The sequence below is a fragment of the Pseudochaenichthys georgianus genome, chromosome 13, assembly GCF_902827115.2.
Source record: "Pseudochaenichthys georgianus chromosome 13, fPseGeo1.2, whole genome shotgun sequence".
Lineage (NCBI taxonomy): Eukaryota > Metazoa > Chordata > Actinopteri > Perciformes > Channichthyidae > Pseudochaenichthys > Pseudochaenichthys georgianus.
This window is the reverse complement of record NC_047515.1, coordinates 39953336-39972083: the sequence shown is the minus strand read 5'-3', so window position 1 is coordinate 39972083 and position 18748 is coordinate 39953336. Positions and strand designations below refer to the sequence as shown.

At 41.9% G+C, this 18748-nt stretch overlaps 3 protein-coding genes across 12 annotated transcripts in view; 1 reads left to right on the top strand and 2 right to left on the bottom strand.

Moving 5' to 3' along the window:
- Positions 1-10757, bottom strand: zbtb38 (zinc finger and BTB domain containing 38). Of its 4 annotated transcripts, none has more exons than XM_034097791.2 (3): positions 10640-10757; positions 9946-10108; positions 1-4091 (listed from the first exon to the last, which is right to left on the bottom strand). In XM_034097791.2, exon 3 carries the CDS (start codon positions 4089-4091, stop codon positions 468-470), a length of 3624 nt encoding a protein of 1207 aa, XP_033953682.1. In that variant the 5' UTR covers positions 9946-10108; positions 10640-10757; the 3' UTR covers positions 1-467. The 4 variants fall into 4 exon arrangements, with proteins under 4 accessions (XP_033953682.1, XP_033953681.1, XP_033953683.1 ...); XM_034097790.2 differs by having other exon boundaries at positions 9946-10090; XM_034097792.2 differs by lacking the exon at positions 9946-10108.
- Positions 10758-11123: 366 nt separating this feature from the next.
- On the bottom strand, positions 11124-13503 carry fbxo36a (F-box protein 36a). Its single transcript, XM_034098068.1, has 4 exons — positions 13375-13503; positions 12084-12192; positions 11762-11934; positions 11124-11601 (listed from the first exon to the last, which is right to left on the bottom strand). Exons 1-4 carry the CDS (start codon positions 13492-13494, stop codon positions 11452-11454), a joined length of 552 nt encoding a protein of 183 aa, XP_033953959.1. The 5' UTR covers positions 13495-13503; the 3' UTR covers positions 11124-11451.
- Positions 13504-13991: 488 nt separating this feature from the next.
- Positions 13992-18748, top strand: part of trip12 (thyroid hormone receptor interactor 12) — a 48574-nt gene continuing 43817 nt past the window's right edge. For 3 of the 7 annotated variants that reach the window (XM_034097574.2, XM_034097575.2, XM_034097570.2), the window contains exons 1-3: positions 13992-14076; positions 17747-17893; positions 18319-18444. In XM_034097574.2, coding sequence (XP_033953465.1) covers positions 17796-17893; positions 18319-18444 — 224 coding nt within the window. In that variant the 5' untranslated portion in view covers positions 13992-14076; positions 17747-17795. Of the gene's footprint in view, positions 14077-14550; positions 14573-15742; positions 15850-17746; positions 17894-18318; positions 18445-18748 lie in introns of those variants that run through there. The other 4 variants (XM_034097578.2, XM_034097577.2, XM_034097572.2 and 1 more) reach the window with 3 other exon arrangements.

Here is an 18748-nt window from a genome sequence, read left to right as displayed (position 1 = left end):
TTGGTCTAAAATCCTGCTGCTGGAGTTAAAGGTGAGGAGAAGCTCACCTGAACAGTTTGAGAAATGTACAGTCTATTACAACTCCTGTCATATTCATGTCCCCTTAAAACAGTCGTACACACATTATTGTCCAACCTTTATAAGCGGACATGTTGCTACGGAGTATGTGTGTAAAATAGAGCATATTGCGTTGTTTTCAACTCGTACTGCTAACGAAGCTAACCTGGCTAGCTTTGGTTTTCTGACGTGTTGTACTGGAACATCTCAACTTTAGTTTGACGCCATGCACAGCTATGATTTCCAACTTCCCAGTACGACTGGTACGCAGGTCCTTATTGTTAGTCCTTTCAAAAACATTTCGTTAAGCTCGGCTGCAAAGACAACACTCTTACATTTCCTCACCAAAAGTAGTGGTTTAACGTCAAGTATCTTTCTCTTTTTTTGCCAATTGATTTCCTCAGAAATCTTCAGAAAAATGGCTCCTCTTTGCACGTCCATTTCTCCGGCTTGTGTATAGAAATGTGGCTACCTTGAGTTTCAGAGTCATCTCTCCTCAAGAGTTTATAGGAATTATCAAGATCATTGTGACTGGTCGTTTTTTGCCCCATCAAAATGTCCTTGTTGCCGTCACTGTCTCTGTCACAGATTTGCTTTTTTGAGACAAGATGCATCGATTGCTGTGGATTGATCCTTTTTTTCGGCATTTTATTTTTCACCCTGGAGGATGTCAGGGAAAACACTGTGCCGACGCACGGCGATAACGGACTTTTAATTTTGGAGTATGACATGTCTTGGTAGGTAGGTAAATACACTACGTCACCTGTCGTGTCCTCTATTTTAGGATTCATTTTATCAATGGAAAGATATTCTTCGTCCACTCGTTCACTTTTTATTTCAGCGTCCCCTTGGTTGCCACTGTTTTCTATGTGTATGTCTTGTTTAGTATCTTCACGCAGGTGTGCGGAGTTTTGAGAGCACGGTGTGAAGTTGTCAGAGTTGTATCCCTCCTCGTTTGTCTCCTTGTGTTTTTTCTCATGGCTTCTCTTGGTGGCAAGATAAAGAAACCGTTGGGGACAGAAGGAGCAGCGATACTTCTTCTCTGGGTTGGGGCTCCGTGATGTATTATCAAAGCAGGAGCCATTCTCCATACAGCTGCTGCAGATGTAATCCCCACCGGCCGGTGCCTCACCAGGAGGACCTTGTTTACCGCATGTGCGACAGAAACATGGGTGGGAACCAATAACATGAGCTCTCAGACCTGTCTCTGTGATGAACGAGCTGTCACAGATGTCACACATGTAGGTGGCTCTCGGGCTGGAGTTCTTGCTGAGGCTCCGTCTCATTTCTCCACTCCCACCGGACGTGTTCTCTTCTATCAGCCAACTACTTTTCTCGATGTGGGCCTCACTTGCAGCCGTTCTATCTACAGATGTTTCAGGATAACCGTGAAACAAAGCCTGTCTGTGCAAACTCAACTTCTTTGTTTTCTTTTTGGATTTGTAAGAATAGTAAGGGCGCCACAGCATGTCGGCTGTGTCGCAGTCATTGGGATCTTCGTATGTCTTCGTATGCGCGTTGGCAGAAGCGACTTCCTGTCTCAGCCGGAGCCGAGGGCTCTCCGAGGTTTCCCGTGTTGGAAGACACTGACTGGAGCTCTCCTCTTCAACCAATTCTCTGATTCTCCTTTTCTTTCTGGGGAAGAGCTTGGAACCTTTGATCTGGCGGCAGATTATGGCCTCATTGCCTATTTTCACTGTTATCTGACAGAGCGGCATGGCGGCACCATCCACAGATGGACCCGGGCACGCAGGTTTGGCGATATATGTTTCAGTCTTTGCCCCTACCTTTTTATCGTATGCCAGATTCTCATTGCTTGACTGAAGAAGCTCCTTGGTCATATCCTCAACCCTTTTTGCAGAAGCTGATAGCTCACCTAGCTTTTTAACAGTGTTCAAAGAGTTAAAGAACGGGACATTATGACTGATGTGCTCTGAGTTACTAAGTACTGCCGGATCACCTTTGAAACTTATAGCGGGAAACTCAAAGTTGATGTTTGGTGAATTTTCATTCTCCGCCTCTTTTCTTTCCAAATCACTTTGGTCAACATCTTGGTCACATGGCTTGTCAAAGCTGATGCGTGGCATGACAGATGACACCATCTTTGGAGTTGCCATGAATGTCAGAGGGAATGAAACAGAGTCAGACTTACTGATGAGACTCCTTTCTTCAAACGGAGGGATGAGAGAGTTGCTCTCTGGCGGGGCTTTGTCGCCTGTTTCTTCAACCTCTGAAAATGTCTGACTGTATGTCTTGTATTTTCTCTTTCTAAACTTCATAGGCAGAATCCTGTAGAGTTTGATTGGATAAACACTGGCTTTCAAACCACCGTTAGCGGATTTTTTCTTAACAGCTAGATTAGGATCAATGCCGTGAAAAGACTTCTGATGGTTCTTTAAGATATAATATGTCATGAATGTCTCCAGGCAGAAAATGCACTGATAGCGGCGTTCCCCTGTGTGCCAGATTTCGTGCTTTGTTCGATACTCTGCCAATGCAAACACTTTATTACAATAATGACAGGGGTATGCTCTCTGCCAGGAATGTACATTTTCGTGCCGCTTCAGACTGGATAAGGTGATGTAGACGCGTTTACACACACTGCAGTTGTATCTCCTCTGACTGCCGCCTGGTCTCACCGCCTTCTCGTCCTGCGAAGGCTCTGATTGGTCCATTTCAAGGGGCTCTGGGGTGGAGAGGTCAGCAGAAGGAAGCTGCATTGCGTTGCTCTCAGTGTTAGGCTCGTCTGAATCTGAATGTAGTTCCACCTCTTTGGTTGATATGTCAGAAGAATCCTGATTAGGCGATCTTCTCACAGCCTTGGGACAGACCTGCTCGTGGTTGCGCAGCCGTTTGAGGTGTATGAACTTTCTGTGACAAAACTTGCAAAACAAATGACTGATAAAACGTTTTTTATGTACTTCTGAGTGAACGACGAGAAGAGCCTGATTTGTGAATATCTCCGGACATTGTTCACATCCGTATATTGAAATGCTTTCTTCAGTGTGAGGGGAAAGGGTTGGTGGATCTAACTCCATCTGAACATTGTCAGTGGCTATTGGTAGCCCAGGGCCTTTGCATTTGTCTGTTTCTGCTTCTGAACTAAGAGGAGGCGGGGTCATGACTGCAACAGGTGCTTTAGAAACACCATCAGCTTCTGTCGGGGTTTCTGTATTTGGTGTATCTGCTTGCGATTCAGCTGGTCTTGGAAGTATACTTCGACACAAATTTTGTCTCAGCCTGTGGCGCTTTTTGAGCGGACCTGCGTTCCTGTAACTGAGTTGCTTTGACTGAGATATTGCTGGCTTAAAGACCTTCTTGTTATCCCACTGACTTCTGTCTTTGCCTTCAAATGATTGTATCACTGCATACGAGTGCTCTGAGAGGGCGTGGGTTGTCTCATTGTTCACATTGGGGCAGGAGGTTGTAGGAGAACTCGATGGAAGCTGTCCCACCTCTGGAGACTGCCTCGCCCCTTTGGTTTGGACCAGAGGGGAGAACAGATTGGTCCCAGAACACTCTTCATTGATAGAGAAGGCGTTGGTGATGCGTGGCCCCCTGTCAACGTTCTCAGGCCTGGAAGCTTCCTGTTTCGTTTTTATTGACACTGTGGCTTTGATGCCGTCTGTGGATTTCACACATTGGTCCTGCCTCTCTTGTTCTGCAAGCTTCTCCAAAAAAGGAATGCCAAGTCTTTTTCCAGCTGCTACTAGCACACGTGTGTCCTCCACACCCGGCGATGTCACCTTTGAGCAGTAGATGAAGTTCAGGACACTGGCAAACACCTCAGACTTAAGGTCCATCAGCTCCAGCACTTGGTCGGAGCTCCATGTCTCAGGTGTCGTCAGAGCGTTCCTGAAGTACCCGCTGCAGGCTGCCAGGATGTTCTTGTGGGCCCGAAACTTCACATCCTCCACCACGATGGTAACGTCGCAGAAGAGGCCTTGTGAGCGCTGCTCATTGAGCTTGCTGAGCACAGTGTGAGGATGAGCACTATCCATCAGGTTCTGAGTGCATGGAGACACCACGGTCATCTAAAAACAAAGAAGAAAGAGAAAAAAATTGTTACTCAGATTTCATCAAAATGGTGGATCAGGCTGTGATTTTATATAAGAATGAAGATGTGAGTACATTTTGTTTTTGTAATGTTTTAGCTGTTCTAGTGTTTCAACACTAGATGGCAGTAATGTCCAGAGAGATGAGCTCCAGTGCCAACAGTCTGGAAAACAGACAGTCAACACGTCATAATCTCCATCTTGAAATAAATACATTAAATTTAAACCTGAATGAAAGAAACATGTGCTGAGTTAAATACAGAATGTACACATCAATACATCATCTATGGAATGGTGGATGCCTTTATTATACAAGTTTAGGATTGTGCCCCTACTATCCTAACTCTTTTATTGAATTTGTTTTTATTCTTGTTTCTCTTGTGAAGATGTTTTTAATCTCTTCTAAGGGCTATATTAAGGGGTTTTTATTTAAAGCTTTTGTCATTGTATTCGGAAAACCTTATTAATGTAATACAAGTACATTTATTTAGACTTTACAGTCACATTGGGCTATCAAACATTTGTCAGTGCTATGATTGGAGCAATGATTGTTTGAGTAATGTCTATTAATCCTATTGTCAAGATGCCCTTGAGCAAGGCATTGAACTCCTGAATGCTGCAGCGGGTTGCACAAGAAAACATCTAGATGGCAGTGTGATGTACAGTACTGAGGTTACAGAAGAGTACTAACAGTTCGACATTTCGTGGAAGGACATGACTCAATATAGGAGTCAATAATGTTGCCACTGATCTAGAATTGACCTTTAAATATTATTCAAAAAGTACGGTAGCTTAGTTTTTCATATTTGAAGTCTTCATGTCCTGATCAACCCAATTTCATATTGCATTAATCCCAGAAACAGAAGTCGTGAGATGATTTCTAAGACTTGTATTGATGAGAAGTCTTTGCTTGCGCCTGCTAAAATAAACTAGATTTCTCTCTCATTATTGCTGATAATAACTCCGTTTGGGTGGTAAATCCATTCCGTGTACCTCCACCGCTCTGCAGCCTGGTTTAGTTGTCATGACAGTCTTATTATTCTCATGGCCTGGGTTAATATGTAAATTACATGCAGACAGTTACGCACTAATTGCTCATTTGCTCCCGTTTTCCGTCAGTTGGCAGTTGTGACATCCGTTCACTTGTCCCAGATAAAAAAATGTGTCAACCCTAGCAACTTCAGGAAATAATTCATTAATGCCTCATGAGGGAAATGGCAGCCACTGATACAATGTAATGTAGCACAGGAGCAGAATAATCCCTGCTTTAGATACACTAACATTTTGGGCCTTTACAACGCAGCAGAAATGCTTAAAGTATTGTACTAAACGTGTTTCCATGCTTTAATGTCCAAAAAGCTCTTTACTTTTCTCATACGGCCTGTTCTGCAGCACCTCTATTCAGTTCTATTCTACTCAGTCTGCTCTGATTGGTTAGCTGGCCGCCTCTGTTGTGATTGGTCAACTGCTTAGAGATGTCTCTACCCTTAGCCTATCAATGTGTTGGAGCGCTAGCAAATAGACGCAGGAGTGTTACATAGGGATGTCACTGTGTTACAGAAGTAAACAAAGGGGTGCTATGGAGGCGTTTCAGACAGGGTGTGTGGGAGAGAGACTCCTTCTGGGGGACACACAGGGATTTTATCCTTTGCCGACCATTTACATGCACACAAATCCATATAACACACTACAGGAAATGGAAAAAAGCATAATAGGACCTATTAATGACACACACGTAGTCCTCCAGTTATAACACGCGCTGCACAGATTTCTACCCAGAATGCAGCATTTGTGGATAAGTAAGAAACTAAATGATTTGCAACATTATAGAGGAAAGTTCATTCATTCTCACTTTGGAAATAGGAAGTTCTAACTTTGGCCGACGCATAACAGAGTCATGGTAGTTTGTCTATAGTGCATGGGTCTATGAGTCACGTGGCATGTCTCAGGCTGACTGCTCTCAGCTTGCCTTTGTACGGGATGAATCATCACACCTGCATCAACGTTATTTAAGTATCTGACATCATCCTCATTTAAGGCTGCGATGAAAGTCATACAGCGGTGGCATTTCCTCCTTGGAAGACCATTCAGCAAACTGCTACTCTGAGGGCTGTTTTCAAAGTCTCTCTGTTGTGAACTTGTTCTTGGTGCTTTATGAGTGAAAACAGGTCAAAAAGTGCTTCGTTTGTCGTGATATGAGATTTAATCTGGTCCAATTATACTGTGAAGACGGTCCCATGCTATTTTAAATCAAGAGGCAGCTCCATTTTATATCTCATTAATTTCGTGTTTAAAAAATGTTATCTACCATACGCATCATCATTTGGAAATTAGTTACATGGACATACATTCGCAGTATTGCTCATTTACTTCCAAGGAGTTTACGTAACTAATCATTTCATTTAAAAGAAAAAAAAATCAATTTTGTCCTCGTGCAACAAATACAATATGGCCGCCGTGTTTTTAAGCCTCTCCATCGGCTGAAAACACAGCCTCCTGCCTTCTTTCTCAGACAGGCCTCCGTTGTCATGGTAACATGCTATGGCGCAGCACTTATTGGGCTTCAGCCTGATAGCAAGTGAGTGTGTTTAGCTGTCCGGGTGTTCGGTCCCCTCTCTCCCACAAACATCCTGCCCTCTCTGAGAACCTGCCGCTCGCAGCCGTCCACAGAGCGACGAGGTTTGCCTTTGTCTCTGCCTCAATGTACTTTGTGTGGGTGTGTGTGTGTGTGTGTGTGTTGGTGTGTGTGTGTGTCTTTGTCTGCAGCAGAAATGCTACCCAAAGGACTTTCTCATCTGATAACAGCAAGTGATGCTTTGAACTGATTTCTGCTGTTTACATAAACATCTTTTCATCTATGAGGCTTGTTTTACTGAACCAGTCATTTGTCAGACTTTACACCAGTATTGTTGTGTATTGTATAACACACGCTGAGCGGAAACGTTTAGGATTGTGCCACACCCACCCTACACGTTCCCTTCAAAGCTCATGTGATATTATTTATTCTTCTACGTCTCAAACTGTGAAATAAAAATCCCCACGCAGCAAACCACAAACCAAGAGAATGACAGTATAGCATAGACACAGTGTTGTCAAACAAAGAGCGAAACGTCAAAGCAAAAGCCACTTCACGCTTCTCTGCAAAGTGCACTTCCGCTCAGAAACAGGTAAGGCATTGAGGGAAACCGTGCAAACATACCTTAGAAAATCTGAGAGAATGATGCACGGCGAACAGGAAACGGTGGCATGCAGTGTCCCTTCTCTAAAGCCCTCAATAGACAAACTAAACGTGAAAAACAGTTTTGTGGGAGCAAAGCGAAAGTAGTTTTCTGTCTATGATGGTCGCTGAACAGTGGTGCTGTCAGAAGCAGATCTTCCTCTGACGTCTGTCTTCCGCTCCCTCCCTCTCTGCGTGCCGATGACTCCCGTTTCACCGTCCTTCGCCTCTCTCCATGCAGCCCGGGTCCTGAGCTACATCTGGCTCTCCATCTCCTGTCCCACTACACCAACACCTCGCAGTTCATACGGCATGTAGCTAAACCGGAGCATGGGTCTGTCTTGTGTGCTAGCTGGGCAACTGAAGCGTTCGTTGTGTCGCCACTGAACAGGAAGTGGCAACTTTTATTAAGCGTGGCAGAGGAGTGTGGGGAGAGCGGAGAGACGCTGGGTGCTACATCACACGCCAGCTCTGTGCTCAATGATACAGCCTGACAGAAAGCGCTCAGCTGCATGGCTGGTGGCAGCGCAGAGTGAGGGGCACGCTGCTGTACTAAAGCTGAATTAAATATGTCCAGCAGTATCCCGCTGCATCCGTGTTGACCAGGAGGAACAACGTCATGAAACAAAATCATCTCACATGCACCTGCAATGCATAACACTGCAGCATCTGCTTCGTGCACACATCGTGTTTCCGTGCAGCAATATATAACACCGACGCCTGTGCGTACGCAGACACTGTGGTTAGGTAATGCCGAGCCCGAGAGAAGATGGAACTGTCCTATTGGGCATCGGAGCAGTGAGAGGACAGATGTTCATCGATGCTTTTCCTCACTATCGCAGGGAGCTTGCAAAGTGGAAGCGTGGCTGAGGGTGGGAACAACAGTGCTGTTGTTAGAGGGGATTCTCGGTGTACCTATATAGAGGCTGCTGATTGATGCAAAGGCAGCAGATGCGTCAGCACTGCAGACGAGGGGGAGGGGAGGAGGCTGAACCCGACGTGGCACTGTGAGCCTCTCGCTAGCCTCTGAGGACACAAGCAGCTCTTTAATTTACACAACGAGTCATATCACTGTGTGCTCTTTCCTAATGCTGGCTGAGTCCCGCTTCACAACAGTTTGAAATCAAGTGCATTTCTTGTACCGATAACTTCAAAAGGCTGAGTAGTAGGTGCCATGTCTTTATGCAGGCTCGTGCTCACTGCCCTAAAGGAAGGACATAAGCTATTCATGGGGTGTTTGTGCTGTTGGTCTTAGCTGCTGTTGTGTCCTGTTCCTTTTTCTGTGCGTTACATTGTGTTGGTTTCGTGATAAATACTCAGTCTTCTATTTGTGCTGCAGACAGCCTCCTTGAAGACCCCTATATTCGCCTGGGCAGCAGCCAGAGCACTAAGTACTAAATAGCAATCCAAGGCAAAAGTGGATTCAGTGCATACTTTCTATAACTGGAGCTATACGAGCTACATTTGGAAACCTAGGAGGGGGGGGCGGGTCTGGCTAGAATAGAAGTGGGATGCAGCAACCACCACAGCTGATTGATGAACAGAGACTGCTGTCAGTCAAACATGTCAACGTCATAGCAATAAAGTTCAAGTCACAGCAAAGACAGACAGATATGAAGTCACATGAACAAACAACACCCTAAATAGTGTGAAGGGATAGGAGTAGTTTGAGGTTACCTCTAGTTATATTTATGTCAAGCCAAGCCAGGTTTTATTTGAAGATAATATATACAGTTTTATATTTGTAACATTTAACATGGCGTTTCTTTTATTAGTAACTATGACGATTTGAACTGGATGCAGGTTTAGATGGTGGGCAAACTGATCCTTTGTCAACAACCTAGTGGTGACATAAAACAATCCCCTAACATTGCCTGTACGCTATGTACGACATATACTTGTCCAATAATTCATGTAAGCTGACGTTCATCTGCATTAAGCCAAGGAAATAAAGGCTTTTAAATGATTTTTAACTCCTAAATATGGAGGACTACTCAGCCATTGTATTTTGAACTGCCTGGGCCATCCTATGTTCCATAATCTAGGGTTGACAGGATTATTCAAGCTAAGTTAATTAAGCTTTGTTAGTTTAAAGGTTTTCATGTAGTCTTTCTAACATAAAACAATACTAATACAATCCTAACAATGCATGTAAACTGAAAGGCATGTGCGTTCATCGAGCGTACACGGGCCACGGGATCGAGAACCATTACTAAAGCTTTACTTTTTCAAAGAACTGAGAAATCGTTCCAAATTGGAATCAAATCACGGCCATTACTGAAAGCTGAAATATTACTGTTTTGTGGATCATTTGAAATACTTTGCAAGCAAAACCTTGTCTGTCACACTTGTCATCGCAGCTAGTTTGTGTCAGGATATACAGGCCTGTGATGCTCCGTAAGCTACAGCCTGTAGAGACGTCGATCAGCGGGGAGGAAGAGCAGGCCTCATCCTCATGCCCAACGCATTCCCACTCTTAGCATAGAAAGACATTCATCCCTGGTAGCATTTATATGACTGCCATTACCCGCACTCGCACGTTGAGTCGCCTACCAAGATGTCTCTGTGGAAGTCTCTCTGGTGTTTGTTTAGGAGGAAAAAGACAGTGACTATTACCCGGCTCCCGTTCTCCCTTTGGAACCAGATCAGACCTTCATCATCCTCGCTCTTCCCGTCTGTGTCTTCTGCTTTCCTGATTGGACTGTGTTGAGCTGTCTTCTGTGAGGGCTGCTGCCACTGCTGCGTCACTCCCGCTGCATCCCTGACCCACAAAGAGGAGCTGTGAAGGAGGGGTGTGTGGAGGCAAAGGATAAGCTGGAAAGAACGGCTGTACACCGCTCCAGCAAACAAACGGATGAGGCTTCCGCTCTGCCTCGGTTTGGGGCCTAGTTGCTGCGACGGTATTCAGGAAGTGGCTCTGGGAGACAGATCCTTTATTGTTACGTAATGAATATTTTCCCTCCTAGACCAGACTCGGCTCAGAAGGCGGTATCCAATGTTCAGTAGCTAATAATAGGCCATAGTGGCGACCAGTCGAGACTGTACGCAGTTATGTCAGATCATTCCAACACCTAGCTATCATTTGGATGGAAGACTATTTAATATTGAGGGGAGTTCTAAAAAAACACAGGAAAACCACACAATCTTCTCGTCCCTTAACACCGAACAATTACTAATGCTTGTGTTTCTATTTTTGTCATCCTTTAGTGACAATAAGCATCAAAGACAGTATTTAAGACTGTCTTGCTAACCTTTATTGTACCATATGTTGTCCAATAAGGTGCCTGTTAGAAAAAAAAGCAGTGCATACCTTAGTCTTAGGTTACTGTAGTTGGCTTGTACAGGTTTCAGTTGAGGTAGGACCGGTGTAGCTGATGCCCCTACAGAGCTGTTTGTGCAATCCAGAAAAGTGTGTTCTGGTCTTTAGGCCTGGACATGGTTACCAGCATTACTTGTTTTGCACACGTTACCCAAGGGTTTATTTGCTTATCTTCCTCCTCCCATCATCTGACTCTAGTTTTCATTGCCATGTTGCTCCCTCTGCTGGCTGCACACATGACGAGCACAGAGACCATGTTAAACCCAGGCTGGCTGTAAGCAGAGACAGCATTGAGCGCAGAGGGTTTCAGCAGAGGGCGCAACAACCGTTATCTTGCAAATGTAAACAGGAAGTAGGCAATATGATGATTACATGTTTGTCTGCAGGACTCTGGTTGCTAAAGTGTATATAAAGGCCTTTTTGGATGAGTTAGTTAGTTAATTTTTGTATAAGGTTTATGACTCAGGAAACATGATGGCTGTAATACGGTGTTCTACTTTTTATTTACTAGTCATATTACAGATTTAAACTCTTTGCAACATACACAATTTTCAAGTAACATGTTTTTATTCATTGAATACCGGTGTTAGTTGTTGTCATCCAAAGTACTCATAATATACTTTTTTTTTTACATACATGTTTAGTTTATTCGACCTAACAGTCATCTTAAGAACACTCACTTAAACTCACAAAAAACACTGAATATTGCTTCACAAAATACCACACGAATACTGACTAACCATCCTCTGTAAAAGCATTTGTATTACAGTTGTTTTAGAACGGTCATAAACTGTTCAATTGCTTTACTGCTGGCCCTTCTTGCCACTGGTGTGGAAAAAGGTAAAAAACAGCTTCCTCCAGCCCATGGCACTTGCTATGCCCTCCATGTCCCCTGTGAAGCCAGCACAGCCATTCCTCACAGTCTGCTCCCAGAACTTCTCAGAGTCGCAGATCTGGTAGGGTCACAAAAGATAATAAAACACGTGCAGATTGTGAGGTGTGGTTATCAGTGTATAAATATACATGGGATCAAAGGTACATCAAAGAGGGAAAGTGAAATGGAAAATAGCACAAGGGGTCATATGTAAATGTATAATTTTAAGAGGCTCTCACCTCTCTGAATCTCTGTGAAACTTGTGCCAGCTGTGTTGTATCTTTCAGCTCTAGGTTGGCCAGGATTTTGAGCAATATGTCATCGGTTAAGCGCTCCAGGTAATCAAACTTCCCTTGACAAAGTAACTTTGTGTGTTCAAGGATCCTATCCCCGAAAACAGCTTCAACTTCTTCTACAGGTGAGAAGAATGAGAATTTCCATTAAAGCAAATGCTGAGCACAAACAAGTATTGTTTTATTTTAAGAAGTGGAAATATGTTTAGTATCGCAGACAAGTGTATACAACAATGATTGGACATATGTTCTAATGAAGAATCCTTACGCTGTAGCATTTTGTGTTGTAGGAAAACATGATGGGATATCTTCTGCTGTTTGGGAGCAACACCCTTGCAACCAAGTCGAACAGAAATCTTCCAAGATGTCAATATTACCTGAAGTTTGAATAACAGTACAGGCAGAGTGAAGACATTATTACATTATTCCAAGAGCTTATGGTATAAATTCCAAGGAATACAATGTTAGGTTAGGTTTATTTAACTTGGATAAGTCAACCTGTATAATTTGGCCATCAATTCACTGATTACCTCACTCAATTTAATTTAAGAGGTGAAATTGTAATAATGGTACAAAGTCTTTCTTCAACTTTTCAAAAAAACAACAAACATATTCTAATTGTATACTTTATGCCTCTACTCTACTTCATGTGGAGGCCAATTTTGTACTTTTTTGTAAATATATAGGTAGGCCTACTTTATAAATTCAGAATATGGCTCGTCCACACAGCGGCGTGCGTTGAAGCTTCAACGCTTATTCCCATTCACTTTGAATGGGGTGACGTCACGCTTTGCCGAATTGCATTGTGGTTCCATCGCTTCTCGTTGCTCGCGTCAAAAGTTGAGCAAAGTTCAACTTTTGAAGCTTCAACGGAAGCGTCAGCCAATCAAATCATATGCCAGTACAAGCTCTAGCCAATCAAACCGCGTGCATCATTGTGATTGGTTGTTGGTCGAGTTTCAGACACGCCCACCGGCAAGCTTCAACGCACGCCACTGTGTGGACGCTGCTGGTGCGTTCACACCAGACGCGATGCGATTTTTGGGGGCTGTTCAGAAACTGGACTTAGGAACAACTTAAATGTTGATTATTTTGTATTGATTAAACCATCCTCCATTATCTTTAGGTGACCAAAATCATGAGTGGGTTAACAGAAAATGTATTCACACTTATTCTGCTAAGAACTATTTTCTTCAAAAAATAGTAACCTTACCCTAAAAATATTAAAAGTAAAAATGTGCTGCATTTGCTTTTTAAATGTTTTAAGCCAAGTCATATTTGAAGTAGCTAAATGTTCCTAATCATACTTAAATACTTTAACTTAAGTACCATTTTCGATGCAGTACTTTAACTTGAAATTGAGTAATTTTACTGTGTGGTATTAGTACTTTTACTCAAGTAAGAATCTGAATACTTTTTCCACCACTGAAAGCTAACAAGCTAACGTTTACTAATTTAGTAGCCTAGATGAAATGTAAGCTAGCCTTTGCTTTGTAGTTTAACTACATAATGGTTTTATCAAACCATAAAGTTATTATATAGAAACTGAAATACTCAACCTCATTTCTGGAGACAATGAGTTGGAAGTAATCTTTTGAAGGAGGAGGACCCTGACCACTGAATTGAAAAAGATGATCTCCAAGCAAAGACGCCATTTTTGGACGCAGATCTGTAACCATGACAACTGCAAAGCAACTGAAAATATCAGAATGTACTCAATTGCAAAGAAAACTGTTGATAGTGTTGATGAAAGGCTATGTTGAGCATAATATTTATTATTTGTATCATACTTTTTTTATTGCAACACCACCAATTTAAAACTCAAGAAAGAATACCGTACAGGTAGCAAAACATCATATACATGACTGTTTTATGTTTGTATAACGTGTGGGGGACGGGGGGGTTCACGACCCAGCGGATTGATACTTCATATTTGTGACAAGCTAATGTTACCAATGACTTCAGTGGTGCAATCATTATCTTTACGTATAGGACACATATAACTGGCGTCTTTATCTCGAAACCTGTGTGCCATGTTTTAAATTGTATCGGGGAAAACAAATAGTTCACTTAGCGTAAAGAAACAAAACAAGATGCTGTTAGCTAAACCCAGAAGTAGCGTTAAGTAGTCCTTGGCGGATGAATCACGCGGATGTATATTACAGTTGTAGGCCCCCTCAGCTGATGTGAAACTAGCAGTAGAGAGAAAAGAGGAGCTGCTGGTGCACTGTCTGTTACAACTACAACACTGGAACAAATAGGTAACAACATTATACAAAAGGGTGGACATTTTCAGTGACATCTCAGCCAACAGTTTCTTGGACCTTCGAGGTTATTCAATATCGAAATACATCGGAGGAATTATGACTCAGTGTTGCGAAAATATCTCGAATACCGTTCCTGCTTTCCTGTTTTTTTGTGTCTAAAGGTATCAGAGGCCATTTCTTTTTTTGGCTAGCTAGCAGCTAACATTGTAGCTGCTAGCTAAGACAACTTGTGCATTTTTAATAGGAACATATGACCAGATTGTTCCCCAAAAGGCTGAATCTGTTAGTTGTAACTAAGCTGTTGTTCGTCAAAAAAGCCCATTGGCATCCTGTCGAGCTGGCAAAACGTTAGCCAGCGACAACAAGCCTAATATTAATTAGCTTTGCATGCTAAGGTTAGCTGGTGATAGCTTTAACGCTCTTGTTTGGTTTGACAACGCTTAACGTCATATACGTGACTGCTGCCCCGCAGTAGTTCTGTTTTGTTAAGGTCAGTGTTTTTTTTGTCAACTGGACAGCTAACATTAGCCAAACTAATACCAATTATTAGCAATAGTGTGTCTAGCTAACAGTCGCGTGTTTATTTTTGTCAGCCTACTGTTTGCGAGTCATTGACGAGACAATCTTTTTTGGCTAAGCTAGCAGTTAGCATCGCTACTTGTTATTCTCGTCAAGATATTTGGCTAAGCTAGCATTAGCTTGCTAACACGTAGCATCGGTTCTTGTTATTCTTGTCAAGGTATTTGGCTAAATATATTGTTCGTTTCTACCCCTTTTACCTACATAAGGAAGACTCTACTGTGTTGACAGTGAGAATGTTATAGAACTTCTTTTTGTCTGGCTAAAAAATAGCTAACACGCTAGCATGCGCTATTGTGAATCAGAATCCCTTTATTAGATTCAAAGGCTTTATTGTCATATGCACAGTAGCTACAATGGGATTATGGCAATTCAAATGTGTTTCCCTAGACTGCTCCAACAATGCAACATTAATATTGATATATGACATAAAACAAATACATTGATACAAAACAATAGAAAATAGTCCAAGAAGAAACTGAGTAGAAATTAAATATTGCAAGATTGAGTGGCAAGACCAATGTTGGTCAAACAGAGGGGACATTTACATCTTTACACCAAATATGTTTAAGTGCCATGCACACATATAAAACATTTAAGATCAAATAATAATTAAGTATAAAGAGGTAATTTGTAGCATTATAAAAAAAATAAGTGAATCAAGTACAAAGTAATGAGGTAGCTGATGAGGGTAGTACATACTATAATTACTAATATGTATGTATATATTGCACAGTGTTACATTACAGGGTATTGCTAAACAAACAAGCAGCCAGTAGTATAATTTTAACTGGTGTAATTATTGCACAACAGATGTATTTGTTGTTGATTGTCATTGGCCTTCAGTCAGCTTAGAAAACATTATAGATTCCGATATCTACTTCTGTACTCATTGCATTGACAGTTGCTAAGAGAGCATTTTTTTTAATTTCCCTGGTTACCTTTCGACTTGACAGTTGTGATTTTGACTTGATCATCTCATCAAACAGTACAGGAGGTGAGCTAACTTGCTTGCGAAAAATGTATGGCTTTTTTCTCCATCAGCCAAACACAGATCAGTGTGTGTCATGGCAGTCTGAATACCAAGTTAGCTTAGGCTGGTTTACTCCGTAGCCTGCTGCTAGCTGTATTACATTGGGAAAGACGGTCTAGCCGATGCTGCCATTTTCGATATAGAGCTAATCCCAGGTGAGTGTTATCGTTATTTGCCACTTTAAGGAATTTGTCCGTCGCCATTGCCTACAACAACAAAACGCAGACAGGGTAGCTGTTTGGGTTTAGCAGTGCGTTTACTTATGGGGCTAAAGAGGTTGACACACCGGTACGCCAACTACGCATTTCCATGTAACCACAGCTACATTAGCTAGCCTAACTTTTACTTGCCAGTCTCTGGTATGCGCTTTCTACCCTTTCGGCTGTCTTTGTCATGATAATCAACATGTTGCGACTGAGATGTTTGTTTTTTTATATAGATGTGACGAAGTTACTGTCAAAATGTATAGGACTCGCTAGGATATGAGTGGCTAAACATGCTAGTTGCTGCTGCTGGTGGTAGAGAACTACGTCAGAAATAAAGGCCTCTGTAAACCATGGGTATAACAAATGGACACGGTCGTGCTTGTTTAGTGATGTAGTGTAAGCAACTTTGTACAGGCGAGTGTTTCAAGCTGCCGATCATCTGATGCGCTTAACTAATCACATTATACGCGAGTGGTGCACCAGTTGTCAGAATAAACAAAGAATAGGATGCACTGTCAGAGCAGGCCTAAAATGGCCCTGTGAGCTTGCCAAGTGTGGCGTATTTTATTATCAAGGATATCATGATTTAAACCTTAACTAAATTGTAATCATTGTTTTCTGGATGGAAAAAAGTATTTTAGGTTGTGATTCAGAGCCTCTGTGTATCAATTGATAACATCTCCCTGTGTGTGTGTGTGTGTGTGTGTGTGTGTGTGTGTGTGTGTGTGTGTGTGTGTGTGTGTGTGTGTGTGTGTGTGTGTGTGTGTGTGTGTGTGTGTGTGTGTGTGTGTGTGTGTGTGTGTGTGTGTGTGTGTGTGTGTGACAAATCAATCCAGTGAATAATTTACTTGTTTAATTATTCATATATAATGCTTAATATGTTAAATTCGTATTCTTTTACACTCTTGACTAAAATGATACCAACACCTAACCCCAACAAGAAGCTATTTTGGTCAGGTTTATGTAATATAATGGCCATTTAGTTATCTTTTTGTGGGTTCTGTTTGACCTGATTTCAGCATAATGGTATTTTATTTGGCTGTTACATTGCTCATTATTACTCAAAAACATCTTGGGTTTATTTATAACTTAAGGGGATATTCTGAAGAGGATTATTGGGTGAATTTATTCCAGTTGTTCCTCCTGTCAACAGTCTTAACATACAAATATATTAAAAAAACAAACAAGTTGAGTGGGTTAGTAGGACACTTAGTGATAGGCTCAACTATTAACCGCATGATGCAAACTGCTTATCTTCTGTATTAACTGCTGTGTTCTAAACCAATAATTATAATGTGCGATAGTAAGAGTTGATATTTAAAGGTCACTTTTTTGCAGACATGAGAAATATAAGACTGCTGGAAACATGAAGTGAACCGAGTGGATATTACTTGAGTCTTGTTTTTTTTCTTTCAAGAAAGCATATTATTGATTCAATAATTTATTTTAGATTTTAAAATTCTACTTCACTTAGCGATAATTATTTGCCGTCTAAACCGTAGCCCACCTTTTTTTTATATGAACAACTGTCTGGTTCCCGGCTCATGAACTTTTTGGCAGCCTGTTTTTGCCCCTAGCTGATAGGTCATGTCAATAATAGGATTTGTCAGCGGTTTTCTGGTGGGAGTTTCCTTTGATGTACAATCTTACGAAATCTGATGAGACAGTTGTTCCCCTGATCACCTCAAACAGACTAGAGAGGTGATCGTGATGGTTTTGAATACCCCATCAGCCGTCACCTACCACCCAGCAACCCATTCCAAACCATGGACGACCCTGTGGTGGTTGGAAAGTGTAGATGGAATACATTCGTTTTCTTATGTGGTTTATTTTTCCTTTGTTGCAGTGAATGGTAGTGTCTAGAAAGGGTATGTCCCTTCAGGAGAGAGGTGCCAATGTCCAACCGGCCTAATTCCAATCCAGGGGGGTCACTGCGCCGTTCACAGAGGAACACTGCTGCGGCCCAGCCACAAGACCACACAGTTGCAGGAAGGTGAGTCGACCGGCACACTCACTTTAAATTAGACCTAAATCCAAATTAAGAGGCAGTTATCATGTTTTATGGGAGGGGGGGGGGGGGCTGTTTTTATTTCATTTAAATAAGCAACAAATAACTTTTAGGTAAAGGGATATTTTTACTTGAGTCATGTTTTTATTTCTCTGAAGTTGATAAGAATTTTTGCTTTAATGCTAAATACATACGTAAGGAAGATTATATTGTTTTCTTTATAGTTATTATTATAGTAAAATGCTGATTAACTCATTTTAGATCCTGTTGCTCCAGAGGTGTTAATGATCAGAGGCTATGGAGACGCAGTCAGACTATATGATTCAGGGACTGATCATGTCTCTCTTCTTTATGTGGCTTGATTACATAAACCCACGCTATCTTTTGCTCTTTAATTTGCAACCTCACAGGTTGCAGTCAGAGCAAGTTAAACATAAAGCAAATTCCCCACCCGAAAGTAGAAGACCTAATTCTAAGGCTTCCAAAGCCGCAGCCAGCTCAGCCACTGGCCAGTCCAGAGGGCACAGCTCAAGAAGGTACCCGCTCCTCTCCTTGGTGCTTATTGTGTGTGCATGTGTGTCCACCATCGTTATACAGGGCTGTGCGATTATGGCAACAATCATAATCACGATTATTTTGGTCAATAATTGATATCACGATTATTAAAAACGATTATCAGTTGATTACCCTGAACTTTAAGTATAATTTTTTTTTTTTATAAAATGAATAATCGTGTTATTTCAATATGATTAATTTCACAGCCCTACATTTCAATGACTACAATGAATGTGTTATGGTGATTAATCCTTTTTCACAGTTTGGGTAGTTTTATAAGATGTT